The sequence below is a fragment of the Mustela putorius genome, unplaced genomic scaffold (genome assembly GCF_011764305.1).
Source record: "Mustela putorius furo isolate JIRA1106 unplaced genomic scaffold, ASM1176430v1.1 tig00000580_pilon_pilon_pilon, whole genome shotgun sequence".
In the NCBI taxonomy this organism is placed as follows: Eukaryota; Metazoa; Chordata; class Mammalia; order Carnivora; family Mustelidae; genus Mustela; species Mustela putorius.
This window is the reverse complement of record NW_025421423.1, coordinates 15,744,828-15,766,122: the sequence shown is the minus strand read 5'-3', so window position 1 is coordinate 15,766,122 and position 21,295 is coordinate 15,744,828. Positions and strand designations below refer to the sequence as shown.

Below are 21,295 nucleotides of genomic sequence, written 5' to 3'. Positions count from 1 at the left end.
GGAAACAGGTTTTGAATTGAGCTAAACCAAGACTACCATCCTTGTTAAAAGCATCTTTGCACACAGCAGGTGATGATCTGAATGGACCAGCCTTGTAGCCCCAAACAACACAGGTTCTGTCAATAAAACAGGTCAAACCAGCCTATGGTTGACGGGGCCTGAGCTTGAGACAACAAAGGGACCCGGTCAGCAGCTACAGAGAGGTCCCTCCACCCCCGCGTGACAAGCAAAAGCTAGCCATCTCCTGAGCGGCTCCCAAAACCTTGTAGGGTCTCTGATGCTGGTGGAGAGTGTATATGTGCTGCCAAAGCGAGCACAAGAATGTAAATCAAAAGGCAAAGCGGGGGGAGATACTTTCCTTGCTCCTTTGCGACCCTCTGCCACTTCCCCGTCAAGACAGCCTCCCCCTGTCTCTGCCCTGCCTTTATGTGCCTCCGTTCAGAACCCCGGTGCCGGGGATCCAACAGAGAACAGAACACACATAACACTTGCTTTCATGGAGCTTACATTCTAGAAAGGAGGCAGATATCGCAAAGGAAAATATATTAATGTACGGGGAATATAGCTGTGTGGGACGCTGGGTGGAAGAGGAGAAAGAAAACAGGACGAGAGGATATAAAGGGCCAAGGGTTTGGGGGGAGCGGAATTGTACCTAAAGCAGCCAGGAAGGGTCTCGATGAGAAGATGATTTTAATTAGACATGAAATATATTTTTCTCATATGCTGTGCTTTTTTTTTTTTAAAATGTAGAGAGGAAGAATGACCCCATTTCCTTAACAAATAAATTGCAGAGATGGGGAGGGATTTTTTAAAATACTTAAGAAACATATCAAGTGAAGTATGGATTTATATGGGTCACGATTTCAAAAAATACCTATAAAAACAGTATCTGAGACAACTGGGGACAGGGATGGTAACTGGATATTTTAGGTGCAATAATAATGTGGTTCTTCTTTGTTTTAAACAACACTTGTACTTTAGAGCTATGTACTAAATATTTTTGTATAAAGTGATCTGCTGCCTGAGATTTGCTTTAAAATAACCCAGGGCGTGGGGGTTGGAAGCAGGTGGGAGCAGAGCTAGAGCAGGGTGGACCCTGAGTGGGTAACTGCTGGAGCCAGCTGATGGGTGCATGGGGGGCTGTGATACCTCCACTCTACATTTGGATGTTTCCATAATAAAAAGTTAAACAATGGAAACATAATACTGGTCATCCAAACTGTTAATAACAAGCTAATAATAACCACTGAACTACAATGATACCAGCATGTGGAAGTTAAATCACAAATACGTGTTCCGTAGTTTGGCTTTCAATCTCTGTACTGGCTTTCTTCCAAGAAAATACCACAATAGTCAGAATCAACTGGAAGCCTCAACATTCCCTCTCCAGCCCCGGAGCTCATGCTCACGTCTTCCACCAGTAAGACTATATGCTCACAAACTTACAGGATGAGGAAGAGGTAGCTGCCAAGATAGCCCCCAGTGCGAAAGGTCAGCAGCTACCAAAAAGCCATCTTGAGTCTGGAAGGTTTTTAAGAGTCAAATCTTTTTTGTAAGAGAGACAATATGATACAGGCTTGAAGAAGTAGATGAGAGGAGCAGGAACAGCTCATCCATACGTAGAAGACTGTAGAACAGAATGGTTCCTCTTCTGATATGCCAGGGGCTTATCCCAAGGGGGAATTCATGGAGAATTCTGAGTGTTCAGTAACAAAGATGCTCAGATGGGAATAAAAATCAAATACCCAACATAGCACTGTGGCTGGTTTGGGAGTGGCCCCCTACGCCAGTATCTCCCTGTAGACAGGAACATGAGTCTGACCTTGGTCTTGATGACATAATTTCTGATTAAATGATTGAACTCAGATTGTCCCTTTTGACATGAGCTTTTTCCACCTTCGTTCTATTGAAAATGGACCACCTATGAGTTAAATGTTTTAGGGCGATGTGAGTAATATTAAAAGCACACATTTCCCTCTAGTTCGAAAAGATACTTATCACAGAAAATCTGGAAAATAAAGAAAAACATAAAAGAGAGGTGAAATCTCATCTTCCAGGCACAACCAGTACACCTTATGTCTTCTATTTTTTTCTCTTGAGTAGACTTCTTTGATGTTTCCCATTTCTGTGTCTCCCCTTCCTGGCAGTCTGTTATTTAGATGTTGGATACTGAGATCTGATCCTCTCATTTTCATATTTTTTTTCTCTCAAATTCTCTATCTTTTTGTCTCACTTTACAAGTGATTCCCTTATCTTTTTCTTCTCTTTTAATTTTTTTTCATTTCTATCATGGTTTTAATTGCCATGATCTCTTAGTTCTCCAGATACCAAAAAAAGTCTTCTTTTATGGTTGTGACATCTCTTTCTGAAGATATTAGTGATTTTTTTTTCCTGGAGATTTTCTTCTCCCTTAAGGATGTTTCACTGAGTATATGTTTTTCTTTTTTTTTTAACTTAATATTCATATTAAAATCTTCTCTTAAATATTCAGAGACCTTGTCTGCCCACTCATCCAAGGAAACAGTAAAAAAACTGATTGAAAGCTCTCCATACATCGAGGGCTTGTTGACAAATCTCTACAGGGATCCTGTTGGTCCTTTCATTGAGGATCCTTTCCCCATTATCAGTATCTTCAAGTCTCTTCTCTTGGCCTGTTTAGATGCTTATAGAAAAGGCTCTTCTGACCCTTACAGAGAAGATAAAAGGCTGAGAGCCGAGCAGAGAAAGATGACTGGAGTCTCCGCATTTGGTCATCTTTTACTTAGCATCCTGACTTTAGGATTTTAGCCCCCTGCCTCAACTGTGCCTAGGGTCCCTCTGTCCAGAGACCTTCTGTTTTACCCCTCCAGAGAATACGCCTCTAGTTCTACAAGAGGACAGAAGGGACAGTGGCCTCTGTGTGAGGAGGGAAGTCAGAACTGGAAGCTCTAACTTCTTCATAAGTAGATTCCTGACTCATCTTCCTCTTCAGCTCTCTCTCGACCCCATCCCAGAGGCACTTGGTGCTGCCAATTCTCCACATTTCTGAAGGGTCCCACAGTGTAAACCAGGTGGTCTCTGAGTTCTTTCCCCCAGAGTCAGCCTCAAAGGCAGTTTTTTGAGTCACCTACGTTGCTTATCACCTCTTGGTTTGCTTTCCAGTCCCCACTGCACTGCCACTATTTCTTCTCCTCCTGTTCTTTATCTTTGCAGGCGTAGACTTCAAACAAATGACCAAACAAACCACTCTAGTGTCATCTTGGTGCGTTTCATGAAAAAGTTTATATAACTAGTCTGCCACCACGAGAATCTCAGACTGCTAATTTTTATATATTTGTCTAACTTTTTAAAAAACATTTGAGATCATGTACATGTCTATATCCTGCTTCTTCATTTTTCCAGAAATTATGTCCTCAATCTATTAAGTACTTTTGTTTAGAAAAGAAGACCTTTTTTACCTCCCCCCGACTCAATCTTCCAGAAAATTTCTGATTCGGGGGCTCCTGGCTGGCTCTGTAGGTTAAGCATCTGCCTTCGGCTCAGGTCTTGATCTCAGGGTCCTAGGACTGAGCCCTGAGTCGGGCTCCCTGCTCTGTGGGGAGTTAGCTTCTCCCTCTCCCTCTGTTCCTCTACCCTCCACCCCATGTTCACTCTCTCTCTCAAATAAATAAATAAATAAATAAATCTATCTATCTTTAAAAAAAAGAAAGAAGAAATAAAATCTGTTTTTGTTTCCAAAGAAACTAGACGTGGCCAACCTGAAGCTTAGTCATTCGACTCCTTAGCTCCACCGTGTGGTTCACGGGGGAAAGGTGGGCAGGCTGGGAAAAAAGTGGCAAATAATTGACATCTGGAAAAAGCTATCTGGGAACACTGTTCAAAGTATCTCCAACTCAAAGAGAAACTACGTTGTTGTTTTGTTTGTTTGTTTGTCTGTTTTGAAACAAAGTCTTTAAAACCAGACTTCTGCATCCACATCTCACACCTCTAACCACAATCACCAATGACCTCCGCATTATTAAATACAACAGTCACTGTGGACCATGTTCCTTTTAAAAACATTTCTCTTGGCTTCCTCTACTTTCTTCCTCCTGCTACACTACCAGTCCTTCTGAGTTTCCTCTTCCGCTTGTTCCTCCTCCTAGTTAGGTCGTAGGCCACTCGATATGGTCATGCCCCTGAGCGAGGCTGGTTACCCGGATCTCCTCTCACTAGACGGTCCACTCCCCTCCCACGGAGTTAAACGCCATCTATATGCAAACAACTCCCAAATTTCTGTTCCCGCTCGGAACTAAACTCATAACCAGCTGCCATGGCAGCTCTACTTTAATGACCAGAAGGCATTTTTGAACTCAGTACGGCCAGAAAAACTGAATCCCAACTGCCCAATCTGCTCTTCCCCGAACTTCCCCATCCTAATGAAAGCACTGTCCAGCCAGTCACTGAAGCCAGAAACCCAGGAGCCATCACCAATCCCTCCTTTTCTGACTTCCCATTAATATGGCAGCAAGTCTGACTGGCCCTTCATCCAAAATCTACCCTAATCCACCACTGCAGCCCAAGCTCTACCACACAGTTATCTGCTACGTGGCTCCCTGTGACGGTCTCCCTAAAGTCTCCCTGCCTCCACTCTCGAGCCCTGTGACCCGTTCACCTGGCTGTGGCACCAGCCGTCTTCTTAAAGTGAAAACTGTATCTTGTCATTCCCCTACATAAACCTGAATGTCTTCCCTTTTGTGTTCCGAAGACTAAAACCCAGACTCATACCAACCATGGCCTTTAAGACGCTACTACTATGCTGTGTCCATGCCCTGACCTATCTCTCTGAGCTCGCCTCTTCCAGTTTGCTCCCTTGCTTGCTGAACTCCACTCACACAGGCACCTTTCTTTACTTTTTATTTTTTTATTAACATATAATGTATTATTAGCCCCATAGGTACAGGTCTGTGAATCCAAAGGCACCTTTCTTGATCTGCAAAGACACCAAGCTCATTTCTGCTTTAGAACCTTGGCACTGGCGCTTCCCTATGCCTTGCTCTGATCCTTGCAGATAACGCCTATATGTTTTTCAAGTCTCCAAGCCACCTCCTCTGTGTGGCTTCTCCTTACCACCCTCTTTTGACTCAACCCAGCCTTGTCATTCAGCAAAACCTCTGAGATAAGCATGCTCCTAGACTCATAAGTAAACCCATCTCTTGAAAAATTACAAGATATGGGACATCCAGTAGTTATATTTCTGTTAATGTTTCAAATTGGCCACATGTCAAATTCAACTAAATATTTGCTAACCACCTTCTATGAATAAAGCAGTGTGGGAAATAAGGTGGTCCTACTCTAACCTTCTTACAGCTTCTCCTACTGGTGTCCTGGTCATAATGATGTCAGTACCCAAAAGGCATTCCCTGAAATCTGTAAGGATTCTAAGATGTTCTCTCCCAGCCCATCACTATCTTAATTATTTCTTCCCCACACATAGTCTGTAGAAAGTGAAATCCCATATAAGGGCTCACATGTACATGTCTTCAGGGTGTTTAACTTGAGTTCTGGGCCCGAGGGTAACTTTGGTACCTCTCTCTGTCACACACTGTTCACCCTCTCTCCCTGGCATCTTTGAAATACACGACCTCGGTCATCTTTCTAGTACAAGCTGTACTCATTTGTTCACCAAACACGGTCCATGTGTCCCACATGGCCCGATAACACCCTGCTTTTTCTGTGCTTTCTTTCTGCCTCCAAAGCGAACAGAGTGTACCCGGCCACAAGTGCATTTAAAGGGAGACAATCTGAGACTCCGCCTCGAAAAACAGGCACTGATCCGGTTTGCTCTTTAGCCAAGAGTAAAGACACAGGTACAAGGTGCCACTCATTCGAACTAGGGCCAACAGAGAAAAGATTTATTGATGGGACTCTATTTCTTCATCTATGCAATGAACAAGACAGACATGATGATCTAGATCTAGGAGATGAAGTCACTGGCAAGACCTTTTCAAACTCAGAGATGGCTTCGATGATCTCCAGCATTTTCTCCATACAGGGCTCCGCTGACCCACAACTACTTCAAATTCCTAAGGCGCAGGCCTCTCATTTCAAACAATGAGGATGAATACTCACTTTGGTCCACTCAAGGCCACCATAATGGAGTAGACTGATAAAACGTCACCACATCAAACCCTCCTTGCTCAGTTAGGATGACCATGCCATAGTTGATACTGACCATGTCACAGGCAGGCCTTCAGCAAGCTTTCTACCTTATATTTCGTTTTCATACTGAAGAGCAAAGTCAATCCCACCTATCCCCCAAAATAGAAAGGTATTTTGGAAATGGAACTGTACGACTCTCTCAGAGGAATACAATTCAGCTAAGAATTCTTACAGAGCAGCAATATCACAAGACTAAGGCAGGGGAACCACTTAAGACCCCTGTGTGGCCAGTGTCTTTAGACCTGGCCACATAGACCTCAACCATCATTAGGGATTTGAAATAGCTGAACGCCAGTCTAGACTTGCATGGAGAAAATACTTGAGATCATGAACCCAGGCAGTCCTGGCTTTGTCATCAAGTCACTCCTGTCTTACCCAGACCACTCTGCAAAGACACTTTCCCTTTGGAAAGAATAGGAGTGGGCAGACCTTGTTCCTTTCTAATCATGCTCAGCCCTGCACACCAATGGGGCAGAGCTAGGGTTTCAGAGATGGCCAGTCAACACTTCCTCCTTCCTATGCCCTTCCCAGAAGATACTGTATACACTCCCATTCTCCCAGCCCGATTAACCTGATTAATGTTTATTCAGGCTTAGGGAACAAGAAACTCAATACATACGCCTCACAAAGGGGTAAAGAAAGAGAATAAACAAACAAGCGTTTCTCTGATGTAGAACTTCAGTTACTCACATACACTTATGCCTCACTATAGAATAATATTTTAGTAAAGATGCCAGTTAGCTAAATGACAATTTCAAATCCTGCTTCAAGTACAAATATGTATTAAGTACTAACATACCTGCCACATGTAAGAACAAAGTAATTGTATTGTAATATCCCAGGACTGTGTATGCATCAGATTTTCAGTCTGGCAAGGTTAAGAGAGCATTTTGAATGAAGTCTGTGTCTATACAAGAGATCAATTCAAAGACACCCCAGGAATTGTAAAATTTTATTTTTGTTCACAAAAATAGATACTATTAAAACTTTATAAGTAAACCAAAATATTCTGGCACATTTTAAGCAAGTTAGGATGCCTTTTTTGGAGATGCAATTGACAGACAACATTATATTAGCTTCAGGTATACAAAATAAAGATTCATATATATCTTGTGAAATGATCACCATAAGACTAGTTAACATTGGGCGCCTGGGTGGCTCAGTGGGTTAAGCCGCTGCCTTCGGCTCAGGTCATGATCTCAGGGTCCTGGGATCGAGTCCCACATCGGGCTCTCTGCTCAGCAGGGAGCCTGCTTCCTCCTCTCTCTCTGCCTGCCTCTCTGCCTACTTGTGATCTCTCTCTGTCAAATAAATAAATAAAATCTTAAAAAAAAAAAAAATGACAAGACTAGTTAACATCATCACCACACATGGCTATAAATTTTTCTTTGATAAGAACTTTAAGATCTACTCTCCCAGCAACTTTAGAATATATAATGCAGTATTAACTATAGTCACCATGCTGTGCACGGCATCCCATGACTTACTTATTGCTGATAGCCGGAAGTTCATACCTTTTGACTCCCCTCGCCTTCCACCCACCCCTCACCCCAGAATGCCTTTCTACACTTGTTTCAGCCACAGAATTAAATATGCCACGTGTGGGTCTCATTAAAAAGCAAAACAAAACAAATAAACCCAATGCAATAGAGGAAAATGAGTAGGAAATTTGTGACAATCAGGAGTTGTGGTTTTCAGCTTCAGTTCCAATAATTACCAATAAAACTGCCTTAGGCTAATGATGTCACCTCTGAGTTTTATCCTTATCATCACCATAACTACCATCATTTCTACCTTACAGATAAGGAAATTCATACCATTGCCCAGACCATTGTGAGATCCAGACCCAAGCCTGTCTTTGAAAGTATTTTATTTTCAGCTCTATAGAGTACACATGAGACAATGGTTCATTCTAGCAGGAAAATTTTCCATTGTCCACAACTTAACATGTATCAAGAGCCGTAAAAGGTTCATACCCGGTGAAACAAAATGGAACACAGGTAATGGGTATATGGGAATTGGTCATATTATTCTCTCTGCTTCTATTGTATGTTTGAAATTTTCCATAAGGTTTTTTTTTTTTTTTTTTTTTAAACTAATGAACTAATGAACTAGTTGATTCATTACTTTTTACTCCTTAAGGTGTAGAGTATTTTCATATTGCCATGATTTTTCTGGTTTTCCATTTTTATAACCCAAAGTTCTCTGATGAGTTTCTCTCAAGAAATTCTTGTCAATCCTTACCCCGATCCTTCTAAAAGGAGTGCCTTAGATCTGCTCCCAAAATAGAACAATAAATCAGAGGTCTCCTTTGGGAAACAGGAAGAGGGGCTACTTGGGATGTTCAACACAGTGCAACATAATCTTTTCTGTTGGTCAGGAAGCCTGACACTTTTCTCTCACGGGTGTCACACTGTAAGAGTCCCTGAAGCTGTCCTCTCAAACAGGTCTAAGGGCAGGCTCGGGTAGTTTCTAGTGCAGGCATTAAAGCATCTGATACCATCCTTACTCTGCATTTAGAATGTGGGGTTGGAAATCATTTGTCCTCACAGTGCCTATCTTTTCTTGTCCATTGCTGCTAGATCAAAGCCATCCTGATTCTTATTCCACTGTACATCTCCTCCATCTCCCTCTTTCTTTAAAAGCTTTTAAAATCGTATAACTTTCATTCTAAAATTATACAGTGATATGCGGTGGATTGGCTCTCTTCATTACTTTTGCCGGGCAATCAACATGTCTTTTCATTTTATTTTTTAAAGGATTTTATTTATTTATTTGAAAGAGAGAGAATGAGAAACAGAGAAAGAGCATGAGAAGGGGGAGGGTCAGAAGGAGAAGCAGACTCCCTGCTGAGCAGGGAGCCCAATGCAGGACTTGATCCTGGGACTCCAGGATTGTGACCTGAGCCGAAGGCAGTCACTTAACCAAATGAGCCACCCAGAAGCCCAGCTTGTCTTTTTAACTGAAAACCCACATCCTTCAGCTCTGGAAGATTTTTTTGTATTATCTCTTTCATAAGTTCTTCCGTCAGTCATTTTTCTTCTCTCAGGAACTGTTGTCAGACAGATGCTGAGCCTTCAAGAGTAATCCTCCATATCTCTTACCAGTCTTTCACATTTTCAGTATGTTTGCATTTTTGTTCTACTTTCCAACTATTTGGTTTCCTTTTTTCACTTTCCAAGATTTCCTCAACCTCATCTTCCAACTTTTCTCTTCAATTTCATCTCAGCCAATCAGATTTTAACTTCCAAGAGCTCTAATTATCCAAATGTTCTTTTTTCACAGTATCCTGGTCTTGTTTAGTAGATGTTTTACCTCCGTGTACTCTTAGCGAACATTAAGAGTTTCCTCCACACTATTTTTCTTCAATTATTTCTCATACTTGGTTCACCGTGTGCTCTATTTATATGCCTTTGAGGTGAGTCCACATGTATGATCCTTCCCACCCTGGAAGAAGGAAACCTGTATCACGTGCCAATAGGCAACAATAAATTTTTTTCTGGAAGTGACTAAAACAAGGAACGTACCTAAGTGCACAAGAAGTGAGCCAGCTTACCTTCATAGAGTCAGAGTATAAAATATATTCCCTGAGCACAGGTAGGAAGTCTTCTGTCATGTCGTCTGTCAGCTCCTCCAAGGCTGTGGAGCAGTTGCCGATGCAAGCTGACACCCCCTCCAGGGGCTCGGCCAGCTCCCCCTCTAATGCACTCCACGTGGAGTACACAGGCCCATATTCTCGCAGCTCTACAAGGTACTCTATAAAAGGAGAAGAGAAACTAATTAAGACTTGGTGGGTAATTAAGACAATCCCTGGTATTACTGACTCAGTAAGAACTGTAGCCAAGAGCTCTCTAGAGCACGATATTATTTCCTTGGTCAGTCACTCACCAAAGCATGCTCTCTTTTAAACACAACATTGTTTATAATTTTTTTTTAATCTCTATAAACCCAGCATTTTCTGGTTTCTGATGTTATGAAACATCACCTGACTTCACCCCATAATGGGAATGCCATGTTTTTGGATAATGGGGACCACAGTGCCTTCTGGGGGAAGTGGGAGGAGCTATATTCACTGCATATCTTCAAAAATACCCACTCACCTACTCATACAGCACAGGAAACCAGGGCAAATGTTGATTTATTTCCCCTCCAAAAAAAATCTAGCCCACATTTGTCACTAGGATTTCTTTTTCTTTTTTTTTTTTTTTAAGATTTTATTTATTTGTCAAGAAAGAGAGACAGGGAGAGAGCACACAGGGGGAGTGGCAGGCAGAGGCAGAAGCAGGCTCCCCGCAGAGCAAGAAGCCCGATATGAGACCCAATCCCAAGACTCTGGGATCATGATAAGAGCTGAAAATAGATGCTTAGCCAACTGAGTCACCCAGGCGTCCCATCACCAGGATTCTTGCCATTACAAAAAATACGCTGTTGCCATTTTTTAGTAACTAACCAATGGATGGCAACAACGGGAGAATCCCTTTGGGTGTGTTTCACATCTTGTGCCAGCAGGATCATTGACATTGTTCCAGTTTCTCTGGCCTACATGTGTGTAAGAAGACGAAAGGCCCTAATGTTCTGGGATACAGAAAAGCAGGTGACCACAAGAGGGGTGGGGAGGGAGTGGTGGCAACAATCCAGAAGGTTCTAGAAAGGTCTCATAACTCCCCAGGTCAGGAAGAGTGGGTCTGAAATGAAGCAGGGGTGGGGCAGGTGAGTCAACTGCAAGTTGAAGTCTCAAAAGAACCACCACTTTGGCAGACACGGGTCTCTACACTTTTAAACCATCTTTCTGCCAAAAAAGGTACCAAAGTTTGTTTTTTAAATTATTATTCCTATGAATGATGGGAAGTTGACTCAATGTATTCATTTTGAAAGCTAAAGTTGAGAGAGAGAGAAGGGAAATGCTTCAGGGCTGAGAAGCAGCTGTATGCCATGCGGAAAGCAAACACAAGGCTGGCGAGCAGGGCGAAGGAGGGAGCATAAAATTATCCTCTGATCACGATGAACCCCTCCCCCCCTTGTGCTCGTGTATTAGTTTTGTAAGCGTGGCCTCATTCTGTCAGGCCAGTGTTTCTGCGGTTGGATTCTGCTGAGCCAAGGGGAATGCCATTTCTGCACACATGCTCCCTGGGCGTGATCAGTGTCTGCACAAAGGGCTCACCTATTTCTTCTTTGATGATCCTCTGAGCTATCCGGTCGATGGTTCCCAGTTTGAGCGCAAATGTATCTAAGTAGTCACCAATAGCTGCGAACTCAAGAGGTCGACTCCTCAGCTTGTAGCCTCCGGTGACATGCTTGACAGACTCGCCCACTCTGGTCAGCAGGGCCATTCCCTGCTTCTTGTATGCGTTCAGGTCCTAAGGAGGACACATGAACAGATAGTCTCAAGGGGCTCCATCACTCCCACAGCCGGGACTCGGTCAAACCAACTGCTTTGGGTGGTTTCTTCTTGGAAGTGGTAGATTCCGAAAACAGAAGCTGAGTCAGAGGACTAACCACGTACACCACCATCCTCTCCCCTCGCTGTCAGAAACACCAAAAGCACACCTCTGAACCCTTTCTCCAGAGCCGGACTCCTACCTTTCTAATCTGGCTCACTCACCTGAGTGCATTCTCCTGCAAACTCAACACTAAATCTAAAATGATGCTTTAAAGCCTCTGACTGGGAGAGAAAAAAAGAAGAAGAAGAAGAAGTCCCTTACTCTCATACAAAATATCCTAAGTTATCTTTAGGAGGAAAATTCTAGAGCTGAAGTTCATTCCATTCATTTATTTATATCCCAAGCAAAACCATACAAAGGAAGGAGGGAGAAGAGGGCAGGAAGCAGGAAACAGTGACAGAAAACGCAAGGCAAGAAAGCCCAAGGCAGGGAGAGGTGCTGGAAACAACACAGCACTTTATCCTGAACATCTTGGTCAGGGCACGCTCGGGAAATCTGCTGAGCTACACGATCCATTGTACCTAAATTTAAAATGTGTATCAGTCTGCCAGGTCAAATGAATGTCCTCCTGTCCTCCAACTCCAGGAGGAAGCTACGGCACCTTCACATTGTTCGACATCACCTCCTTAATGGGGCCTTCAAAAGTGGTTCTACAGAAGATCGGGCGTCTGCTCCTTATATCCACCCTCAACACACACAGAACAGGAATTCCTGGTCCGAGCAGAGCACATCTACAGACAGATAAGAGAACAAGGCACAAGGCCATTGCTTTCTGGTCACCTTGTCTGGTTTAGGGATGGAGTTGAGAAGAGGGAATCACGCTTAACCCAGATGACTAGCAGCCCCCTCCCATCTGACGGCCATAATCACAGGCTCTGGTCTCCACAAGTGTCTGAAGCATAGACCACTCCTGATTTCACTTCCTCCTTCCTTAGGCAGCGGAGGCCTTCACTTTGACTTTTGATTCCACTCTTTCCTAGCTACACCTCACTGACAAGCAAGGCCCCTGCCCATCAACCATTCCTTCTCCTGCCTGTATCTTCAACGTCTAATCCTTCAGTGGTGATACATACCCAGGGTTCACCCAGCTTCACAACAGCAGCAATTTCCTCCAGCTCCCCTCCTCCATTTCTCTTCTTCCTTTCAAAGTCAGGCTACCTGGCCTGAGAGAATGTTCTAAAGATTCCATCTCCCCTTCTAGCTTCATGTACCCTGGACAAGCAAACGTCCCTGTAGACACCTGGCTTTCACAAGACGGTAACAGAAGCCTTGCCATTACTGGCATTGCTTCCACAGTGTTGTCTGGAGCACGGCTAGATCCAAACGGGCTCACTGGACCACAGAGGCTCTACTCCAAGTAGAGGCTGACAAGAGAACCTCCCCGTTAACCAAGTCGATACTCTGAATGGAGTTACTTGGTATCCCTCTCTCACTGCTACACACTTTCTGCCAAAGATGAAAACACTGATCTGAACGCAGGCGGTACTGAGCGTCCCCCCACCTCTCCCAGCATTACTGGCTTCTTCCAAAGACACTCCTGGTTTGTGATAACATCAGGTTATCGCGAGAAGGAGGAATGCTTCTGCCTTCACTGTGGCAGAATATGTCAAGGCCTCACCTAAGAACAGGACCATGTTACTCAAGGGGTATTAGAAGATGGGGAGCCCGGGGAGGGGGAGATGGGGAGCTCCGGTGGTATCACAGAGCACAGGAGAGCACCACGTTTTAGTTTCACAAGATGAGAAAGTTCTGGAGATTAGTTGTGAATATACTGAATATTAGTTGTGAATAGCTTAAAATGGTTAGAATGGTAAATTTTTTACGTATTTTACCACAATCTAAAGAAAAAAAGAAAAAGATGGGGTTATTTAGTACATTCAGTTGAGCAAATAATACTGAACTAGGCTAGGATTTGTTCTGTGTTAGAGCGAACACCCCAGCACTCACTCACAGGAAGTTGGACTGTGGTTAAGACACTGAAGGACATTTTTTGTTTTAATCATTTATATGGCCTACAGATAAATACCACACCACACACACACACACACACACACACTTTTCCTCTCTACCCACCACATAGATTCCTAATGACCTGGGGCCTACCAGGTCTACAGCCTGAACCATGCATGCATGAGGCTTGCTGGAAAATCGGATGGATTTTACTCTGCGTTAAGAACGGTATCTGAGGATCTGCTCACCAGGAAATACTTATTTTGAAACAGAACACGAGTTTGATGTTGTTGGGGGGCGGGAATGGGCCTCTAGGAAAAAAGAGATGAATGGGAAGGTCATTGGTGGGGCTTAAAAAAAATGTCAATGGTGGTTTAAAAAAAAATACTAAAGGACTTCACCATGTGGTTTCCATTGTCTGGGGAACGATACCCTCCCTAAAATCTTTAACGTCAGCTGATAGTATCTGCAAATATTTCTCAATTTTGCCATTCTGAAAACAGAAAACTGGGAGGTCCTCGAGCCTCAACACCCTTGCCAACACGGAACAGAGCACCCATGGCCCAAGGATAGGAATGTGATTCACGAAGGTAAACAGACGTGGCTACAAGGAGCTGGCATGAGAGTCTGGGCTTGAGATCCCATTTCTGCAGACACTTAGGGCAGAGCACCTCTGACTTCCTGCCTGTTCTGCCAAACCTGGAGTGCACAGAGAAGCCAGGGAATGACCAACGTGGGTGTGAACACACAGAACCTGGCAACTGTGTGGGACCCAAACGTTTCTCTGCAAATGCTTGGAAAATGCCCACCCAATGGGAACGTGGCCATGGGCAAGTAGCTGAGCTCGTCGCGGTGGGGCTGTCTAATACAGAGGGGAAGTGTGGCTTCCAAAGCCATACAGACCCAACCTCAAAGCCTAGTGATGCCCCTTGAACATGTACCGACTCCTTGAACTTCAGTTTCCTCATCTGTAAAATGAGGTTAGGAGTCAGCTCTCACAGGGTTCCTGGAAGAACATCCTTACCAAACCACTCACTAGATGTTCTTTCGCTCTGTTCCTTCGGCCCACTGTTGGTCAGAGTGGTCTCAATGCGTCAAGAGTTTAAGGAAACACTTACCCCTCCTTCTGGTGAGTGGGAATACTCTGTCTTCCCCTGCTGATACAAAGGGGTGCTTCTCCTGAATGCTACACATGGAAACCATGCTGATGCAAATGAACACCAAAACACAGAGCAATTCAATGACACCTATTGTAGTGGGCCATTCATGAAGGTGGTCTGTGAGAGATCAAAGTAGCTTCCGAGAAAGCCCAAAGAATCCTAATTTGGGGGAAGAATATGAACAATTCTGTTCTTACCTTAGCAGTAAGGAAAACATTGAAGTGTTCATTGAAAGAAAGCACGGGATGGTCTGTAATTCTTTTTAGGAATTTATCCAAAGCTTTTCTTCTGGTCTCCACAAACTCTTCTGAAAAACGATCTACAACACCTTTCACCACAAACTTCTCAGGAAGCGGCTACAAAGATAGGAAGAAAAACATTGAGTACTTGATACGACAGTGGAAAGAAAAGCCACATGCTAGCAAACAATTCTGTCCAAGAACAGACTCCCTATTCGGTTGGAATTTTACTTAGTCATCAGTATAAACCATCCTGAAACATATAGGTGGAGTTGAATCACAGCTACCCTTCTCAGCTTTATAATAACCCAAGAAGTAAAATGCTAGGGACCAGCCCCTGGTCAGAAAACAGTCAGTCAATGTGTATCCAGTAAATCCAATATTGCTCCCTTTGGCAGCACATATACTAAAGTTGGAACAAAACAGGGATTAGCATGACTCCCGCACAAGGACGAGTGTAAATCCTAAGGTCCAGCTCTCTATACATTGCTTAAGGCACACGTGGTATAATGAGAAAGTCAGGGCCAGAAAGACAGTCTAAGGAAAGAAGGCAGACAACATTAACCACACAAAAATGCATTTAAATAGATTCACATTCCAACCCCAGCTCAAGGGGTGAAAGAACTTGGTGTATGGAGGAAGAAGTATATTGGGCAAACCTACGTATCTAAAAAATACCTTTTCCAAGCCAACCTTTTGTCTAGGTTTACACTCAAAAGTTCTTAAAAATGTAATTTCCTTTGCTCCCCTTACTCAAACAAATGTCTCCGGAATGTTGGCTTCAAGGCAATACTGCAGGCAATTTAAAACTACCTGGTTACTAAGGGATCTTTGAGCTTTGACCTATTTCCATAGTAGCTTCATTAAATGCTTGATTAAAAGCCCTTCCTCATTACTACCACCAGAGACAGAGAGAGAGATTATCTACTAGTGTGTAATTTGAACATGTTTGGTGATGAAGTATTAAAAGAACATTTACATTAAAAATTGGGCAAACAACTGGTATATATTTTTCCAAAGATCTACAAATGGCCAACGAGCACCTGAAAAAATGTTCAACGTCATGAGTCATTAGGGAACTACAAACACAAACCACAGTGAGATACCAGTCCACACCCATGAGGGTGGTCAGAATAAAGGGGGAAGAAAGAAACAAAAGCAAAACAAAGAACAGAACAAGTATAAGTGAGGATGAAACAAGGTTTAAGGCCACAACCTCCTTCTGCCCCATATTCTGGTAAGAAAGAGGTCTGTTTCTTTAATTTTTTTTAAGATTTTTATTCATTTATTTGAGAAAGAGAGAAAGAGAGAGAGAGCCGGGGCAGAGGGAGAGGGAGAAGCAGGCTCCCTGCTGATCTGGCAGCCCAACGTGGGGCTCTATCCCAGGACCCTGGGATCATGACTGGAGCCAAATGTAGATGTGTAACTGAATGAGCCACCCAGGGGGCCCTGGTTCATTTCCTTTAAATTATAAACCTTCAAGCGCACACACATGCACACGAAAACAGACGCAGGGACGTCACCAACCCGAAGAAGTGGAATCCTAAGGTATGTGGAGTGGAGAAATCAAGAAGCGATCCCAACCTAGAACCCGTTCAAAGATTTGGAGACTGGCTCTATCAACAGCCCTGGAATGAAGCACTTGGAAGAGCTCTGGAAAGTCAGGACATTTTCCATCTCCAGAAGAGAGACCGTGGGTTCACTCTTTCTCCTTCTGACAAGCTGTCTTCGGTCAAGTTCTACAATCTCCTGGTACCTCAGTTTCTTCTTCGTTTGCAAAAAATAGGTAACAACAGTGCCAGCTTGTCAGGGTTGTCACGAGTATTAATTTAGCTACAAGACTGAACATGCTTCACATAATTCCTGCCCCAGAGAAGCACCAACAAAAGTTCGGAGAGGGGTCTTTGCTGTTGGAGGGGCAGCAGCTTCGGGAACTACTAATCTTTGGGGATGGCCACGTCCAGTTCCATCTTGAGATGGTGGCAGGGCACAGAGAAGAAGCTACACTGACAGGTTTGTTGTTGTTGTTGTTTTTTAACCAGACCGGAGTTCCAGAGGGCATGGTGGAAAGGTATGGAAATGAAGAAAGAGAGGGGAGCAGAGTCAGGCATAAGATTACAGAGCCCCATGGAGACAACACGTCCAACTTAAGATGCCTGGCAGAGCTTACGTCTGGGGAGAATATTAGAAACGGGTCCTGGGTCAGATGCACAGGGCCATCCAGACCAGTGTTCTGGCCCAGTCAAAAGCACCAGGGAATCTGTCTTAATAGGGTATGGTTGTTCTTTAGGATGACTTCTTTGTTCTCAACAGTTCTCCCATTCCCTTAGGAATTCTTCTTAAACCCTCACTTAACCCCAACCTTTCACGCAAAGCACAGCACCATTTCTCCGACAGAGGAACCAGGTGTAAGGGCATCACATACACATTTCCTGACCATTTTGCTTCCTCCACAGAAACCCATCTCCTCTCCATTTCGCAGGTCCCTGTGAACAACAATCCCCACCCCCAACACACCACAAGGCTAACTCTTCTGTGTCTTTGCCCCATTAATTCACTCGCAAGCACGTGCTCTCATCAATTAATCATACCTTCTTTTCCCTGTATTTTCAACATTTCCTCCTCACCCGGCTCTGTTCCTGAGTCTACAAATACGTAGCTGGTTCTCTTTCTACCCCAAAATAATAAACTCAAATATCCCTTGACCTTACATCCTCTTCTCCACTCTTCTTTGGGGCTCACTCAACCTTCCTGAAAGAATCATTTGTCTTAACTTCTACTCCTTCCATCCATGTCTCAACCCCCAACCTGCCTCCGCCCCGGAACAAAGCTGTCTTTGGTTCTGCCTTCGGATGCTGCATTTCTCTGCCTTGTCCCTACCCACTGCAGACCACTCTTTTAAAGACGGCCGATGGCTTTCTAATGACCAAATCCAGTGGATGTTTTCCTGCTCTTCACTTCATGAGTCCTGGGGAGCACGCTCTGGTTTGCTTATGCTGAACAGGTCTTGGGAGGAAAGCATAATGAGCAAATAAGTGGCGAGGTGCTCCTCATTTAACAGAACAGATAATCTCCTGAAATAGTTATTCGTTCTTCAGGCTTAGTACATTGAACTTGAAGTTTAATGAATCAGAGAAGCTGGCTATTTAAAGGAACCCTGGGGTGAATCCTTCTACAAACAGAATTTCTTTCTAAGCATTATTATGCCCAAATGTACATGGCTTCGGAAATTTGTTTCTTCCTATTTCGAGCCTTAAAGGGGACACGCCTCCTCTCAGTGTCACATTTATAATTACCTTCTGGTTTCTTAATGCATAGGAATCTGGGTTGCTGATGAAATCAGGGCCTCTCTGGACTGTGACTGAGCTGTTGCAAGTGAAGGGCTCAGCACAGCTCCAAGCACATGGCAGACGCCGCACGCGTGCCAGCTGTTTTTATGACCCTGTAAACACCGAGAACGGAAGGCAGAAAGGGAGTGGACCAAAGGGTAGAATTTCCATACATCTTTGAGGCCAAAATGTTTTTTTAAAAACCCTCTGGGATCCATACCTTTTCACACCCACTAGGATGGCTATAAAAGAGGAAAAAAAAAAAAAAAGTACGTGGAGAAATTGGAAACATCTTCCATGGTTGGTGAGAATGTAAAATGGTGTGGTCTCTGTGGAAAACAGCTTGGTAGCTCCTTAAAAAATTAAGTGTACGGGGCACCTGGGTGGCTCAGTGGGTTGAGCCTCTGCCTTCGGCCCAGGTCATGATCTTAGGGTCCTGGGATCGAGCCCCATGTCGGGCTCTCTGCTCAGCAGGGAGCCTGCTTCCCTCTCTCTCTCTCTGCCTGCCTCTCCGCCTACTTGTGATCTTTCTCTCTCTCAAATAAATAAATTAATTAAATTAAATAAAAATTAGGTGTAAGATTAGCATAGGATCCAGAATTCCATTCCTTGGCATGCAGCCCAAATAACTGAAAGCAAGTGTTCAAACGAAGACTCGTACAATTAACAAGACTTGTACAACAAGACTTGTACAATCAAGTGCAAATAGCATGATTTATAATAGTTGGGTGGGGGAAATGGGGAATGAGAAGTGACTGCTTCATGAGTATGGGATTCTTCTGTGGGGGATGAACATATTCTGGAATCACATAAGGGTGCTGACTGAAAAACATCGTGAATGCACTAAAAGCCACAGAGTTGTACACTTCTTAAAATGGTGAATTTTACATTATTCAAATTTTACCTCAATTAAAAAAAAAAACAAAGCTGTGGTGATGGAAGCCGAAGTCAGAGAGGAGAGAGGACTCTGTGCTGCCAGCTTTGACGATGGTGAAAGGGGCCATGAGCCAAGGAAAGTGGGAGCCTCTAGAAGCAGGAAAAGTCAAGGAACCAAGTCCCCCCGGAGCTTCTGTGAGGAATGCAGCACGGGGATATTAATCCACAGAGACCAATTCTGGACTCCTGGCCTCCAGAATATAAGGTGATAAACTTCTGTCTGGACTCCTGGCCTCCAGAATATAAGGTGATGAAAATCACTTTTTAAAAAGAAGAAATCTTACCCAGTATGAGGGTGAGGGTGTGGATAAGGACAGAGATGAAACAAGACTGGCCACTGGGGCTAAATGTTGGAATTGGGCGGTGAGTACGTGGTGGGGGGGGGGGTCTCATTGCACTGAATCACTCTACTTCAGTATTTCTGACATTTTCCATTATGAAAAGATTTTTTTTTAAAACTATACACGCATGTATATCTTGGAACCTACAAAAAATCCCATTTGTGGGGCACCTAGGTGGCTCAGCTAAGTATCTGCCTTCGGCTCAGGTCATGATCCTGGAGTCCCAGGATGGAGCCCCACATCTGGCTCCCTGCTCAGTGGGGAGGCTGCGCCTCCCTCTCCCTCTGCCCCATCCCACTTGTGTTCTCTCTCTCTCAAATACATGAATAAAATCTTTAAAAAATATATTTTAAAAGAATCCTACTTGCAAAGCATATAATAACCTATTAAATATTTCAAGGTTTAACCTTACAAAATATTTACATTTTTATAGCACTTGATACTTTGGTCAAGCACTTTCATATGTATTATATTTCATAATAGTTTAAAAGAAAATATCTTATAATCTGTGAAACAAAAGCATACTTCCTGTAGATTGTCATGGAAAGCTACTATTTTGGAGTGTGAAATCTGCACAAAGATTTCCATTGCTCAATCTTGAAATGATCCAACTTCCTCTTGTCAGCATTTAAACTGCTGCTTTAACAAATATCAATTTGCAATTAATTGCAAATTCCAGTTAAACAAATATTCAGCAACATACCCACTACATGACAGAAAACTATTTTTCCTATCCTTATCAAAAAAACAGAGAATATGGCTCCTAAGAAAAAATAACAAATAAATAAAAGAGCATTACACTTAAAAACCTCCTCTCCATAAAAACCACCATCAAGCCCAGTTTAATTTGAAGTACTTCAAAGTTCAATCAGTGTTCAACTACTTATTAACTTACCTACTGGTAAGCTAAAAGCATGTATATGCTTTTTTTTTTTTTAACAGTACAAAAAAAGGAGGAACCAACTAGAAAATGAAGTTAGAGTTTTAACTGATTATTTCATATTAAGACAAACAGCTTTTGCATTACAAATTTCTTATTAATTCCTATGAGCTTACCACTACCCCAAACAAACTGGGTAGATAGGAAATGCATCCTTCCAACAAAGCTTCCTTCATAAAACCTGAAGCAAACAGTAAATTTCCAAGTGCAATTAAACACCGAAGAGTTTAATAAATGTATTTGCTTCATCTCCAAAATCTACACGTGCCCATCAAATCACAAAGCATATCTATTGTTGTAATGAGGTGTGCCCCAGTAAAAGAAGTAGTGTTAAAACCAACCTCTGGGTTCATAATGAAGAGTTGGCTCCAAATATTCGAGGATGAAGTGATATGAGCATTTCTGCTTTTCAAATTAAAGAGCGATGAAGCAATGTAAAAAGAAAAAATACATATATGCCGCAGCACCAGAAAAGATCAAACAGGCCAGAATCTGTTAAAGGTGCAAGGCAGAAAAGACTGAACTGAGAGAAAAGTCAAGCCATACTGACCATCTTGTGATTCTGTTCAGGCGAAGGAAAGAGTGGTCTAGGAAGTCAGGGGCTGGGTTTCCCCAGGACAACCCCAGAAGCTTCCCAAGTTCGGAGCCACAGGGGCTGGAAACAGGCCTCAGGACGGCCCATCGGGAGAGGAAAATGAAAGAATGTGGGTTCTTTCCCGGAACCACAGTCTGGCTGACTGTTCACTTAGGACTTCACATGGTTCCACTGAAGCCCAGGT

At 43.3% G+C, this 21,295-nt stretch overlaps 1 protein-coding gene across 3 annotated transcripts in view; it reads right to left on the bottom strand.

The window, feature by feature from the left end:
* The window catches only part of SNX30 (sorting nexin family member 30), a 108,112-nt gene that overhangs the window by 22,931 nt on the left and 63,886 nt on the right, over positions 1–21,295 (bottom strand). For 2 of the 3 annotated variants that reach the window (XM_004747824.3, XM_013053870.2), the window contains exons 4-6: positions 14,929–15,087; positions 11,342–11,537; positions 9,737–9,936 (exon numbers count right to left, since the gene is read on the bottom strand). In XM_004747824.3, the coding sequence (XP_004747881.1) occupies positions 9,737–9,936; positions 11,342–11,537; positions 14,929–15,087 (555 nt within the window). Of the gene's footprint in view, positions 1–9,053; positions 9,628–9,736; positions 9,937–11,341; positions 11,538–14,928; positions 15,088–21,295 lie in introns of those variants that run through there. The other variant, XM_004747825.3, reaches the window with a different exon arrangement.